This window comes from Malassezia restricta, chromosome VI (genome assembly GCF_003290485.1).
Source record: "Malassezia restricta chromosome VI, complete sequence".
NCBI classification, from domain to species: Eukaryota; Fungi; Basidiomycota; class Malasseziomycetes; order Malasseziales; family Malasseziaceae; genus Malassezia; species Malassezia restricta.
In genome coordinates this window covers 147141-160903 of record NC_040198.1, presented here as the reverse complement: position 1 = coordinate 160903, position 13763 = coordinate 147141, and the positions used below count along the sequence as shown (strand labels likewise).

Sequence of the window (13763 nt, the reverse complement as noted above, 5' to 3'; positions counted from 1 at the left end):
CCTACTTTTCATGGTTACGGAACTGCAAGAGCTTGGGCAGCTCTGTGGCGGGGCACGCCTTGTGCAGGAACTCGTGCTGAAGAAGCTCCTCGGCCGTGGCGCGGCTCTTCACGTCGGCGCACAGGCACACGGCCAAGAAGCCCTTGAGCTCGCGGCTGAGCTTTTCCGGCTTCTTGAGCGTCGGTGTGCCGTTTGTGGCGATCATGTACAAGGCCTTCAGCGGTTCTTCGTCCAGGTATGGTGGCTCATTCTCAATCATCTCAATCGCCATGATACCCAGCGACCAAATGTCGACCTTGGCGTCATACTCCTTCTGCTTGACCACCTCTGGGGCCATCCAGTAGGGCGTGCCGACCATGGTAGCGCGCTTGCTCCGTTGGTCTGTCAGCTTCGCGCAAAAGCCGAAATCGGTGATCTTCACCTGGCCATAATTGTTCAGCAAGACGTTGTCGCTCTTGATATCGCGGTGGATAATGGCCTGCCTGTGCAAGTGCTCCAGGCCTTTGCACGTTTCCAGACAGATAGCGGCGATCTGGTCCTCTTCGAGGGTGTTGTTGTCAATGACGTCTGTGAGTGCGCCGCCCTCCATGTACTCCATCACGACCCATAGATCCTGTTCACGCAGAAGGTATGCATCTAAAAAGTTGACGATATTCGGATGTTGCGACTCTTTCATCACAAAAATCTCGTTGATGATCAGCTCTTTGCGAGGCTGATGCGTCAGGTCCATGGCTTTGATCGCGACGAGCTGCGACGTCGCGAGCGTCTTGGCCACATACACAGAGCCAGAAGCACCTTGCCCAATCTTCTTGACTTTCCGATAGAGCATATGGGGATCATGGCGACTCACGACGGTGCGCAGCTTGTCCATGATCTGGGCATCCGTCATCGTATTGGAGCGGTTCGAGGCGTCCAGTCGTCGCTGAGGCACAGCTGCGGGGGGCTTGGATGCCGCACTCACCGGCGCGCTTTTCTGGGGCGTGCGGTAGGCGTCAGCACTGGTGATGGCCGGGGCTGCTTCAGGCAACACGGGCGGAAGCGGAGGCGCCGGTGACGGTGGCTGGGGCTTGGGGGAGGCCACAGCGGGTAGAGCTTGGGGCGGCGGCGCCGTGGTAGGCGCAAGTGGCGGGGCAGCGTACGGCGCGGTTTTCGGCTGCGACACACGACGGCGCTCTGCCGCGGCTCGTTGTTGGCGGAGGGCACGCTCGCGCTGCTCCTCGCGTTCCATCATGTAGCGCCGCTGCAGCTGCTGCTCCTCCGACACGCGCAGCTGCTGCGTCTTGAAGGACAGCGCGCTGGTGTCGCTCTCGGAGAGGGACGTATCTGTCGCGGGCAGGGCCACGGCGTGAGTCTGGTACGGAGTGGCGGGCCACGGGCTCTGACGAGGCTGGCCGAGCGGCGGCGCGGGGGCGGGTCGCCGCGGATCGAGGGACCCGAAGGAGCGCGCGTCCTCGGTGTGCTTATACCGATCGACGACTTCACGGCCCGAGCCACCGGCGTGCAAGTTCATCATGGGTGAGCCGAGGCCGAAATCGTCGCGCGAGCGCTTGTTGTGAATGTCTGTATAAAACTCGAGGACGTCCAGCACGGCCTGTGGGTTCTTGGCGTAGTCTTCCTTTGTGATGGCCGACTGTGTGAGCAGGCGCATCCAATGCTCGGGCAGACCGGTGAAGGAGCCACTGACCGGATCAAAGCCGACGTGGACTTGGTGCACAAAGTTGGTGGGGGATGATGCGCCCAGCGGTGATCGATTGTAAATGTCATCCATCCATCCATACAGCTCTTCGTCGCTCTTGACCTGCAAGAAAATGGTCCGGTCTTTGGTCTCGATTTCGATACAGTACGGCTTGAGATCCGTGCGGCTTATATTGCGCACATCGCGCAGGAGCAAAATGTGGGTCGCCTGAGCCGTCGAGTCGTTTTTGTGGAAGAGAAGAGACGTTTCGCGCAAGACGAGCCACTTTTTGCTCCAGATCCACGACCGCAGACCATCCTCCTTGACACTGAGGTAGCCGCTGCGCACGACGGAGGCCGAGGGCTTGAGCGTGCCCGGGTGGGGCGGGGGTGCCGATGCAGGCACGAGGGTAGACGAGAGGGGCGCAGTAAAGGCGGCCATCCCGGTCAGAGGCGAGGATGAGCTCGCTGCACTGCGGTCATAGGGGCTAGTCGAGCCAGCGTGGCGGCCGCCGCTGCGATACGAGTCCGCTGCCGCCACGCCCGGGGGGGGACCAGGCGCAGGACGCGCAGGTGCGAAGCCGTACATGTCCTGCATGGCAGCTTCATTCATAGGGCTGTACGACATGCCGGGCCAGAGCAGAGAGCCCGTCGTCGTCACCTGGGCGTGTCGAGGAACGTGGATCCGTCGCGCCGGCGTCGCGGCGGTCTGCTGGCTTGGGGCACGTGGCTATGCTCGTCCCCCGAGCTCTTCCGCACGTGATAGGTTGGGCGACCTGGACGCCTGGCACCGTGCGCCCGGCGACCATGAGCGAGTTTCGGCACCTGAATGTCGATCAGTACGACGAGGAGGCCTTCTCTGCCGAGGAGCTAGCGCCGCAGGACCCGAGGTCGGACGAGGAACTGAGCCAGGTGGCGCATGCCAAGCAAAGCGATGTTCGTGCGCGTCTATCGAGCGGCGACATGGCCGGTGCGCTGCATGTCGTGCTGGCCGACCCACCGACCGGCCAGCACGCCGTGCATGCGCGCGAGACGACGCTATCGATGGTGCTGGATATCCTGAACTCTACACGCACGGTCGACATCATGCCAGCCGTGAAGGCTCTGGACGCCTCGGAGCGCGACACGCTGATGAAATACCTGTATCGCGGCATGGAACGAGGCCGATCTGCGGCCTCGGTGAACTGTGCTGTGCTCCTGAGCTGGCACGAAAAGCTGACCCTCGTCGCTGGCACAGGGAGCATCATGCGTGTCATGACAGATCGCCGCATGGTATAGTCTATGTACTACACGTCCATCATAGCCGGACCGCCCCATTTGAGGTCGCGCAGATGCACGTCGACGATCTCCTCGAGGGCATCCAGCACCTGCTTGCCCGGCTCGAGCTGGCACGATGCAATCGATCCAGCGATCGTATCAGGCCTGGCGGTCGTGCAGGTGCGCGGCGCAAAGGGCAAGTCGACATGATTCAAGTGCGAAAGGAGCTTTTCGTCGTGTCCAATGTACAGCACAAACTCGAACAAGGCCTTGCCTGGCGTGCCCTGTCGCACCGGCAGCGATCCCATGTTATCGAGGGCGAGCATATACTGCACGGCTGGTGTGAAGCCCACATTCTTGGGCATGATGACAAAGTGTGTGTTTTCGTTGATCATGCGCAGCGAGAAGCGCTCGCCCAGCGAGTCGGTAATGAGACTTTGCACCTCGCTTGCCTGTCGCCGCGCCCACGCCACATCCTGCTGATTCGTCGTGCCCTCGCAGAAGTACCATGTGATCGTCGTGCTGCGCTCCTCAATCCAGGCGCCGGGCGTGCGCTCGGTAAAGTAGTCGAGAATGTTCCGGACAGGTTCCCGCCACTTCATGTCAATGCCGTCGACCAGCGAGATCCATTCACATGCACCGTCTGGTGCGCGTGTACAGTGCTGGGCATAGCACCCGTTCTCTGCGATGATGCCTAGCGCCGGCACGGCGCGTGCGAGCTGATCGAGATCCGTGGTGCTCTTGCGGCTCAGCACATAGACATAGTTGCGTGGATCGGCCGTGAGACGACGCAGCACACCGACGAGCTCGGCCGGTGGCTCAAATCCATGCTCGTGGAGCTGCTTCGCATCTTCCCATACGAGTGTGTGCTCGAGCGAGAGCAGAACGAGGCGCGTCCCAGCGACGCGCCATTCGGCTTGCATTTGCCCAATTTCCAGGCGCGGCGTGAACATGGTGTTGGGCGACGGCTGACTGAGATGCGCGCGTTCCAGTTGGCTGAGCACGGACAGCACCCAGTGCTCCGCCGTCTGGGACACCACCGTGCGGTGCAGATCCGTCCAGCGCTGGGCCATCTCGTCTTCATCCATCGTCAATGCGCGCTCGATGGCCTGGGCGACTTGCTGGGCATGGAACGGGTTGATGCCAATACAGGCCCGCAGCGCGGAGTATGCGCCGGTGAATTCAGAGAGGATGAGCGGGCGTTTGCGCTCCTCCTGCGCAATCACATACTCATGCGACGTGAGGTTCATACCTTCTCTCAGCGACGTGGCCACAAAGGCGTCGGCCATGGTGAGGAGGGCCAGGTACTGGCTGAAGGTGATTTCGTTGACATGTAAGAAGACCACGGGCTGATACGTCAAGCTGCTGTGCTTGCGGTTGATGCGCGACACGATATCGCTCACGTCGCCGACTTCGTGGTTCTCCTGGACCGTCGCGAGCGCCACTTGGACCAGGACGACACGCCCCACCCACTCAGGGTGCTGGTCCAGGAAGAGCTCAAAGGCCAGGAGCTTTTCGCGCACGCCCTTGATCCAGTCCAGCTTGTCGCGCCCGACAATCACGCGCATCCCTGCAAAGCGCTCCTTGAGCTTCGCGACCCATTCGCGCACGTCGGGATGCTGGCGGCGCTGATTGAGCACGCGGACGTCAATGCCGATGGGAAAAGGTGCCACTGTGACAAACGAGCGCTGCAGGACGATGCCGCGCGATGTCGTGGGCAGCTGCAATATGCGACTGACCGTCTGGCGGAAATGCTGGAAGAAGTTGTGCGTCTGGAATCCAATCAGATCCGCGCCGAGCATGCCACGAAGCAACTCCTCGCGCCGGCTGAGGCACCGGAAAATCTCGCTGGACGGGAAGGCAATGTGCACAAACAGCCCGATCGGTGCACGAGGCAGCACGGCACGGACCATGGCCGGCACCAGAAGGAGGTGGTAGTCATGAATCCAGATCACGTCGCCTTCGCGGTACTCGGCCACGATGCGATCCGCAAAGCTTTGGTTCACTTTGACGTAGGCGTGAAACGCATCATGCTCGGTCTCGAGCGCCTGCGCACTCGGCTGCGTATAGTGGAAGGCGGGCCACAAAATTTGCTTGCAATAGTGATGGTAGCAGTGGACATACTCGTCGTCCTTCAGCCACACCGGCACGCATTTGTGCTGGTCCATCGCTTTCGCATCGATCTCGGCGCGCATGTGCGTGGAAAGCCAGTCCATCTCGATACCGAGCGTGCCGACATAGACTGACCTGCTCGCGACCTGCGTGCCGGCACTGTTGACGGCATTGAAGAGGCCGTGATTCGCACCTGGATTCGGCAGGAACTCGAAAGGGATCCTTTGCTGTGATGATGAGAATCGCTTGCTGCGCGATCGAAGCGCTGGCCGTGCGATGTTGAAGCGCCACACGGTGCTGGTCCGTCTCTCTTCATCGCGCACAGCTCCTTCCGTCGAGGCAGGTGTGGGCCCTCTTGGTCGTGGGGCGGCATTCGGCGCCGAGGAGGTGTGGATCGCCTCGATCCCGTCCGTCCAGCCAGGCGCGAGGTGAGGGTGCTCCATGAGCCGTGGCGTCGTGCTCGATGTCGCGGCCGAGGATCGAACGGGCGGGACGGGTGTGCTGGAGCCGAGTCCGTACGGATTCTCTTTCGGCGTGGGTGCCGTAGCTGTGCCTTGATGGCTCTTGGCCTCTAGATCGGATATAATGCTGATCGGTATCGGTAAGGGGGAGGTAGAGGAGGCGGAAGATACGGGCGGGGGCATGGATCGCGGTGGCGTAGCTTGCGAGGTGCCCAGCTCGCCCTGTGCACTCGCGCGACGGCCGTGATCGGAGAGCGAACTTTTTACCGCCTGCGGCGCGTTGTCCGAGTGTCTTTGTTCCATATCCACTTCATACGAGGTGATCGAGGAGGAAGATCGCTGTAGGTAGGATGGCTTCGTGCCGGCCGCGGCATCGGCCATCAGCTCGGCCATGTTCACTCGGTCTCGCGGCGCCGAGAGCGCTTGCCGTGGTGACGACGACATGGTGGTCGATACGCGTCCAGGCCGACCGGCGAGTACACGCGAGCGTGCTTGTTCTTTGTCGATCGCCTCCATGAGGGACGAGGTGAGCTGGTGCGCGAGCTGCTCGGTATAGGACGTGCCATGCTGGGTGGGCGGTGAGTACGTCCGCTCGATGGCACTTTCATCTGCCTCGTGTGCCTCGTTAGACTGGAACTCGATGGTTTTCGGCAGCAGATACGCCGCGATCAGCACGCGCCGCCGACTTTGCGCATCTGGCATGGGCCTGCACTCCCACGATCGAGGTGGGTCGTGGCCGTGGCGGGGTACGACCGGCCGTGCGCCTACCTATCACGTGATACAAAAGGGGGGGGGGGTATGAGCCTGGGGCTGGCTATGAGGCCGTGCGGCGCAGGTTGTCGAACAAGACCTGGGAGTGTGAGTCGGGCGGGACGTACATCGGCGCGCTGGATCGCGTTGGTGTCGGTGAGCTCGCCTTGGATGGCGTGCTGCTGCAGTCGTACGACGAGGGCACGGAGTGTCTTGCGTGAGATGGTGACGGTCTCGCCGAGGTGGTGGTGGAAGAGCTCGCTGCTGAGCAAGGCCGGGATGTGTGCGCGTGTCTGAGCATCGTAGCGCAGGGACGTAGTGAGGGCTTCGAGCATCGGTGCATCCACCGGCTCGGATGTCGGGTCGTCGAGCACGCGGTGAGGTGGGAAGGGAATGTCGTGGGCTGGGTCCATGATGGCCTCCAGCTTTTTCTCGCCGCTGAGTCGGTCGAAGGGCGGGCGTCCGTAGACCATTTGGTACAAGATGCAGCCAAGTGACCACACATCACTGGCCTTGCCAGCCTTGTACACGCGGCGGCCGTGTGCCTTGGCGATTTTGATCGCCTCCGGCGCCATGTAGTTCGGGGTGCCGATGATGGCCTCGCGCGAGATGTGAATCGTGCCGATCGGGATCTTTTGGGCAATGCCAAAGTCGATGAGCTTGAGGCGGCCCTTGGCCATCAGAAAGTTGGCCGGCTTGAGGTCCGAGTGCACCAGATTGCCCTTTTCGTGGATAAAGTGCACGGCCTCGAGCATCTGGTGCCAGTACTCACAGATCTGCACGCGTGAGAGCGGTGCGTGTGCCTTGAGGATGTGGCTGAAATCCATGTCGCCCAGCTCGAGTAACTACTGTGTCAGCGGAGGGTACGTACAATTTTGAGCGTGTCTCGATTCAGGCGGTGTCCAAAGTACCGCAGGATATACTGCTCGTGCCCGGGTTTCTGCGCGAGCTGCTCGAGCAGCTGCGCTTCCTGGACGAGTTCGTCTCGTGACTCGGGTTCGAGGCGCCGGAGCGATACCTGCTTCATCGCAAAGTAGCCCTGCTGCCGCGCATCGACCGACTCCATGCGCACAGCGTCCGGCTCTGCATCAGGCACGGCGGCGGGGATCGCCACAGGGCCATGCACTTGCCACACGGTAGAAAAGCCGCCTTCGCCTGCGCGGCGGACCTTGATGAATCGGCATCCACGGAACGTGGTCTCTTTGGCCATGGACTTTTGGTGATGGGGATTCGACGGCACGAAGCCTGCTTGGTGCTGTCGCTCCGCCTCGTCCCACATGAGCTGCAGATAGTCAAAGGCGCGCGCCTCGTCTTCGGGGACAGGCGCGGCGGGGGGCATCGGCGCCTGCTCTGGCGCCGACGGCTCGACAGGCCGGTCCTCCGGCCGGTCGTGCGACAGTCCCTGGTGTGGCTCGTCGTTTTCATGCATGACGTCTTCGTCGTCTTGGTATCGCTGCACGCGTCGTGCTGGTATATGCATGGATCCCGTGCGGACAGATGAGCGCAGCTTATGAAGATCTCGTCCCACGCTGCGCTGACTCGCGATAGAGCGAGAGAATGACGAGACCATAGGCGTCTGCGGCGGTGGGTGGCGCGATGGCCGACACGTCGCGTCACTCGGCGTGTCGGCGCGATATCGACGCAGCGTAGGGGGCGTCGAAGGACGCGTGTCTTCGTGATCATGGAGATCGTACACATGACTCACACGCGGTGGTGTGGGCAGCGGGCTCCCATCCGTATCGCTGCCTGCCCCCCACTCGGACGGGGCCGGCCGCGGCGGTGTGGATGCCCATGCCTCGTGGAGCATGGCGGGCGTCGCCCTGGCGAGCGCGGGTGGGGTGGGTGAGTGGATGGCTGAGTCATCCCACGTGGGTATATCTGAGACTACGTCGTCGCCCGCGAGCGCGCCAGCCGACCTATGGGGGGGATTAGTCAAAGGGGCCCAGGTAGTCTTCCTTCATGGTGCCGATGGCGAACTGCGTGGGTGAGTGGCGGGCACGTACAATTTCGTTGGCGTCCACACGCGTACCGACGATGCGCACACGCACGCGTCGTCCTTTTACGAGGTTCTGCTGTGAGGGCCGGCGCACGTACGTCTGTGGGGGAGGTGAATTCGGGTGGATTCGCGTCAGGCTGAAATTTATAGTCGATAGGTAGGAGATGAGATGAGACAAATATGCTGAGCGGCCCGACTTCGGCGAAGAATCCCATCTTGTTGACGTTCGTGATTTTGGCGTCGATCACTTCGCCGTTGAACTGCGGTGAGCGGGCAGGTACGTACGGGTTTGAGCACAATGGCCTGGTACCTGCTGCGGAACTCGGCGAGACCCGTGCCGGGCATGATCTTGCCTTGCCCGACATCCAAGATCGAGACGACCTTGATGACATAGCCCTGGAAGTGAGCATGCGGCACGTACGCATTTGCCGGAGCAGGTCCCTTCCACGTCATCTCGGAGCTTGCGATTCACTGGGTCAGCTGTGGGCCACGTACGAAACTCCACCATGGACGGACCAAAGAACGACGGATGCAGCTCGATGCGGTGATCGAGATTTTTCTGGACATAAGTGCGCCGCCAACGTACGAGGAAGAACATGGTCGTCGCGCTCCGTGAGCCGCCCCAGACGAGGCGCGGCGCCGCTTCGGCTCATGCCACGTGACTCGCCCCCAGGGGTCGGAGGCCGCGTCCGCGTCGGTGGCGGACGAGGTCCTAGCATGGTGCGTGCTGTCGACTGACGACAGGGAAACGATGGTGGCTCTATAGCGCGGCGTGATGATCTTGTGCGAACGAAGGATACGAGCGTCAGGGCGGCCGTAGATGATGAGGAGGCGCGGCACTCGCGCTGGACGCTGTGCTGCCTGTCGCGTCAGCCACTGCAGCCGCCGGTGGTGATCGATCGATTGGGTCAGTTGTACAACAAGGAGGCGCTACTCGAGTACATGATCCGGCGCGCGAAGAAGGCGGCCTCCGCGTCGGAGCATGAGGTGGCGCGGCACGTGAAGAGCGTTAAGGCGGATGTGAGGCAGGTCACGCTCCATGCGAATCGTGTCCAGGAGGCCGAGCGGGGCGACATTCACTACTTTCCGTATGCGTGCCCGCTCACGCAGCGCGTGATGAATGGCAAGCACAAGTTTGTGTGCCTGTGGCCGTGTGGCTGCGTCGTGAGTGAGACGGGACTGCGCGAGACGTGCTTGGCGGGCCAATCGAAGCGCGAGCTGATCCAGCCTCATGCGTGTCCGCAGTGCGCACAGGCGTTTCGGCCAGATGCGCTGGTGGCCGAGGAGCCGCGGTGGGGTGCCGACGTCGTTTGGCTGTATCCCTCGCGCGCGGCGCGCGACGCGCTCGAGGCCCAGCGCCAGGCCCGTTCGAAGCGCAAGGCCGCGCCACAGCCCTAGATGCGGGGGCGTGTGTATACGACTACCACATACCCAAGGCGGCGTCTACCTCGGCGACGTCCGCGGCGTCACCTGCCGCCGGATCCGTGTGGTCGGACGCGTCCGACGCTTCGTCGTCAGAGACGTCGGAGACGTCCTCTCCCAGCTCGATAAAGTCGTCCTGCTCGGCAAAGGACGGCGATCGCTCTTCGTCCGGTGCGTCGTAGTCGTCGCGCACAAACAACGGACTTGCTGGCGCGGCGGGCGCGCGCGCGGGCGTGTCGGGTGCCTCTTTGGTGTGCCTGTGCGCGCAGGCGGCGCCCTGATCGCACCATCCCAGGTAGGCAAATGCGTGGCAACGCGCTGCATCGGGTGCGAGCGACGCGTGTGTGTAGGGGCAATGATCGCCGTTTCTGCACGAGCCGTGCCGCAGGAAGTGGACGCAGTGCGGCACGTTGTGAGCGCTCGGCGTATGAGAGAGCGGGCAGGTGCTGGGTGGCAAGACGCAGCCGGATGCCTTGAGCGCGCCTGGGCACAGGGCCTTGCGTGCGTCGTCGTGCACAAAGGGACACTTGGCGCCGCGTCGGCATGTGCCTGTGCGCGTATAGTATGTACAGAGGGGGGGCGGCGCCTTGGCCCGCAGCATCGCCCGTTGCTGCTGGTGCGCGCGGCCGATTTGCTGGCCGAGGGCGGCGAGGCGCTGCGTGCGCTCGTGCTGTGCACGCGCAGCGCGCCGCTCCATGACGAGCGCCTTGCTGATGAGATGGCCGCGTTTCGTGCGCACGTAGGCCTCGCCATGCACGGACGCCTGGCGCGGCGCGGCTGGCGTCGTGGGGAGCGTGCTCCGTTTCACGAGCTTGGTGCCTGACTCGTCAAACACGAACGGGACGCCATCGACGAGCACTTCACCGCTGTTCGCGGGCGCTCGTGGCCGCTCCGGCTCGTACACGGACGAGTTGACGAGGGCCAGGCTCTTGTTCGTCCGTCGATGGACCCACTGGTCGGTCGGGGTATGCGTGAGGACGAGCGAGCGGTGCCGTCCGCGTCCGCGCGCGCGCGCGGACCCGCGGTGCGCAATGCGCGAGCGCTGCTGATCGATCGCGCCGCTCAGCTGCGCAATCTCGGACCGGAGCGCCGCATGCTGCGCCGCGTCCATCAGAGGAGAGGAAGAGGCGCCGCGTGTGCCTCCACTCACATCATGGAGGCCGCGTGCGACGCCTACGTCCGCGGTGCGGAAGTGGCTGTGCCGTCGTCGGTGTGTGAGGCTGTGGCGGAGGGCGCGTGCACGATGCTGGACGTTGTCAAGGTGCTTGGTGTGCCACTCACGTCGGAGGAGGATGCTGTGCGAGCGCGTGCGATCACGCTCTTGAGCCGCGTGACGGGGCATGTGGCGGCACGGGCGCCGCAGCGCCTGTCGCGCCAGGCGGTGCGGACGCTGAGTGAGTTTTTCAGTGCGAAAGTGTCGGATGCTGTGATCGTGGGCGACAGCATGGCGCAGCGCATGAACGAGGCGCCGCATGTGCCGGCGAGTGCGCCGCGGGCGTCTCTGCAGGCCGAGGAGGATCGTGCGATGCAGGCGGATGGCATGCTGGTCGAGTGTGTGCGAGCGCTGCGTGTGCTGAGTGGTCTGCCGGCGCCGGCTGGCGCGATGGCGTCGGACGCGCGCACGATCGCGGCGGCGCTCTTCGGCCTCGATCTGCGCAAGTATCCGCAGCCCCTGCGCTTTCTCGTGTACGACGTCGTCCGCACGCTGGTCGAGCGCCACCTGGGCGCGCTGCGTGCGATGCGCGTGCCTGACGGCGCGGACGGCAGCGCGTTTGTGCGTGGCTACGCGCAGCTCGTGGGCGGCGAAAAGGACCCGCGCAACCTGCTCGTCCTCTTTGGCGTCGCCCGCGCGTTTCTGACCGCGTGGCCGCTGCCGGCGACCGAGGCGGAGGCGATGTACAACGTGCTCTTCTGCTACTTTCCGATCTCGTTCCGCCCGCCGCCGGACGATCCTTTTGGCATCACGCCCGACGACCTCAAGCGGGCGCTGCGGGCGTGTCTGGCGGCGTCGCCGGCGTTTGCTACGATGGCCTATCCGCTGCTGCTCGAGAAGCTCAGCGCGACGGGCGGCGCGTCCAAGCTCGATGTGCTGCATACCCTCACGGCGTGCATGCCCGTGTACGGCGCGGGCCCTACCGCTGCGCACGCCGCCGACCTGTGGTCGTACGTGCGCCTCGATATCGTCCAGCCCACCGAGGCCGCCGTCGTGCCTGCCGCACAGGAGACGCTCACGACGCTGATCCGTGTGCTGGGCGCGACGCATCCGCACGTCCACACGATCCTCGAGGCGTGCATCGACGACGTGCGCGATGCGCACGCCCGACGCGCGTCCGATGCGATGCTCGTGCTCGCGTGCCTCGTTCGCGCCGGTCCCGACACGCGTGCACGGACGACACAGAGCGTGCTGCGCGTCCTCACGCGCGAGGCGTCGCCGCGTCCGTGGGCGCTGCTCGCGACGTACCTCGACATGCTGTGCGACACCTCGACGCCGCTGGACCGCGAGGCGCTCCTTGCGCTCCTCACGTCCGAGGAAGCCGTCGCGTCCGTGCATGGCATGCACGCCCTCGTGGCCCTGGTGCGTGTACCGCACAGCATGCACTCTGACGACGCGGCGCGCGCCGCGCCTGTCTGGCAGGACGCCGTGCTCAGCGCGGACGACGAGATCCGGGCGTGTGCGCTCGAGGGCCTCGAGGCGATCCGCGACGCGCATCCCACGCTGATCGAGACACGCACGGTGCCGTACCTCTTGCACCACCTGCCGACGCACATCGAGGCCCCGCCGCTGCGCGTGCGTGTCGTCCTGCACGCCCTAGCTCGGCTGTGCACCACACGCACGCTCTTTCCCCTCTTTTCTCGGCGCGTGTGGGATACGTTGGAGGCGATGCGCGCATGCGAGGCGGATGCGGCGCACGTCGGCTACGTGTGTGCGCTGATCGTCGCGCTGCACGTCGCGATGGAGGAGCAGGTGTCCGCGAGCGATGCGCCCGTGCGCGAGCACGCCGAGGACGTCGCGCAGCGCCTCGTGGCGTACCGCCGCGCGCCGATCGCCACGCACGCGCACGTCGCGCAGCATGCGAGCGACCTGCTCGTCCTTGTCGGGCCGCACCTGTCGCCCGAGGTGGCGAGCGCCCTCGCCTCCGACGTCTACGCGGCCCCTCCGTGGGATGCTCCGTGCGCCGCCGTGATGGTCGGACTGCCGCGCGCCGCCTCGGTGCCGTATGCGTCGGCCTGGCTGCATGACGTGCTGGCGACGCCGCCGTCCACGCTGCCGCAGCACTGGCTTCTGTGTGCGCTCGCGAACAAGTGGGCGACGCCCGACAGCGCCGCGCTCGAGCGCCTCTGGCAGCGCATCCCCGACGCGCCGCCCGAGGCGCGCGCGGCCGCGCTAGACGCGTGGACCTGGACCGCCTGCGGATGGCTCTCGCGCGCCGAGCCGATCGGCCAGCAGATGCTCGATACGCTGTACACATGCCTGATCCAGGACGCGCGCCTCGGCATGCAGGCCGCGCATGCCCTGCGTGTGCTTACGCTGCACAGCCGCCTCGTCTCGCCGTCGCGCGGCTTTGTCGTGCGCCGCCTGTACCGCCAGCGCACGATGGAAACGATGCTTGTCGCCGTCACCGAGGCACTCGAAGGCCGCTGCGCCGCGCGCGAGCCATGCCTCGTCGCCATGGCGACGCTCCTGCCCGGCGCGACGGACGCCTTGGTCAGCATGCACCTCACCACCTGGCTCCCGCTGCTCGTGCACACGCTCGGCATGGACGACGCGCCCGTGCGCCTGACCTGTGCGCGCACACTGCAGCGCATCGTGTCCAGCGAGCACGCCGCGGCGCTCGCCGAGCACCTGCCGCTGCTCGTGCCGCGCCTCCTCGACGCCGCGGCCACGCCCCAGGCGCCGCGCCTCCGTGTGGCCGCGCTGCAGGCGCTGCAGGCGCTGACCGACGCCGTGCCGGCCGCGCACCTCGATGCGTACCGCCGCCAGGTCGTCCAGGCGCTGGGCCGACCGCACCGCGGCGTCGACGACGCCGTGCGGGCGGTGCGGACCGCCGCCGTGGATTGCCGCGCCGCGTGGTACGCTACGCAGGAGTAAG

General features: G+C 64.7%; 8 protein-coding genes across 8 annotated transcripts; 3 read left to right on the top strand and 5 right to left on the bottom strand.

Moving 5' to 3' along the window:
- Window position 1: 1 nt before the first annotated feature.
- MRET_3445 (serine/threonine-protein kinase CLA4) lies at window positions 2-2302 on the bottom strand (the record flags this gene model as incomplete). Its single annotated transcript, XM_027630072.1, has 1 exon — window positions 2-2302. One exon carries the CDS (start codon window positions 2300-2302, stop codon window positions 2-4), a length of 2301 nt encoding a protein of 766 aa, XP_027486067.1.
- A 179-nt stretch (window positions 2303-2481) lies between these two features.
- Window positions 2482-2952, top strand: MRET_3444 (actin related protein 2/3 complex, subunit 5; the record flags this gene model as incomplete). Its single annotated transcript, XM_027630071.1, has 1 exon — window positions 2482-2952. The coding sequence occupies one exon, from the start codon at window positions 2482-2484 to the stop codon at window positions 2950-2952; it is 471 nt and encodes a 156-aa protein (XP_027486066.1).
- An 8-nt stretch (window positions 2953-2960) lies between these two features.
- Window positions 2961-6206, bottom strand: MRET_3443 (trehalose 6-phosphate synthase complex regulatory subunit; the record flags this gene model as incomplete). The annotated part of the gene is made up of 1 exon (XM_027630070.1): window positions 2961-6206. The coding sequence occupies one exon, from the start codon at window positions 6204-6206 to the stop codon at window positions 2961-2963; it is 3246 nt and encodes a 1081-aa protein (XP_027486002.1).
- Window positions 6207-6318: 112 nt separating this feature from the next.
- MRET_3442 (serine/threonine-protein kinase TTK/MPS1) lies at window positions 6319-8061 on the bottom strand (the record flags this gene model as incomplete). The annotated part of the gene is made up of 3 exons (XM_027630069.1): window positions 6319-6354; window positions 6383-7099; window positions 7126-8061. 3 exons carry the CDS (start codon window positions 8059-8061, stop codon window positions 6319-6321), a joined length of 1689 nt encoding a protein of 562 aa, XP_027486065.1.
- Window positions 8062-8182: 121 nt separating this feature from the next.
- On the bottom strand, window positions 8183-8848 carry MRET_3441 (DNA-directed RNA polymerase II subunit RPB7; the record flags this gene model as incomplete). The annotated part of the gene is made up of 7 exons (XM_027630068.1): window positions 8183-8230; window positions 8258-8323; window positions 8349-8510; window positions 8536-8646; window positions 8672-8721; window positions 8746-8809; window positions 8837-8848. 7 exons carry the CDS (start codon window positions 8846-8848, stop codon window positions 8183-8185), a joined length of 513 nt encoding a protein of 170 aa, XP_027486064.1.
- A 344-nt stretch (window positions 8849-9192) lies between these two features.
- On the top strand, window positions 9193-9648 carry MRET_3440 (DUF602 domain protein; the record flags this gene model as incomplete). The annotated part of the gene is made up of 1 exon (XM_027630067.1): window positions 9193-9648. One exon carries the CDS (start codon window positions 9193-9195, stop codon window positions 9646-9648), a length of 456 nt encoding a protein of 151 aa, XP_027486001.1.
- Window positions 9649-9670: 22 nt separating this feature from the next.
- Window positions 9671-10783, bottom strand: MRET_3439 (essential RNA-binding component of cleavage and polyadenylation factor; the record flags this gene model as incomplete). Its single annotated transcript, XM_027630066.1, has 1 exon — window positions 9671-10783. One exon carries the CDS (start codon window positions 10781-10783, stop codon window positions 9671-9673), a length of 1113 nt encoding a protein of 370 aa, XP_027486102.1.
- A 42-nt stretch (window positions 10784-10825) lies between these two features.
- Window positions 10826-13762, top strand: MRET_3438 (DNA repair/transcription protein MET18/MMS19; the record flags this gene model as incomplete). The annotated part of the gene is made up of 1 exon (XM_027630065.1): window positions 10826-13762. The coding sequence occupies one exon, from the start codon at window positions 10826-10828 to the stop codon at window positions 13760-13762; it is 2937 nt and encodes a 978-aa protein (XP_027486103.1).
- Window position 13763: the final 1 nt, after the last annotated feature.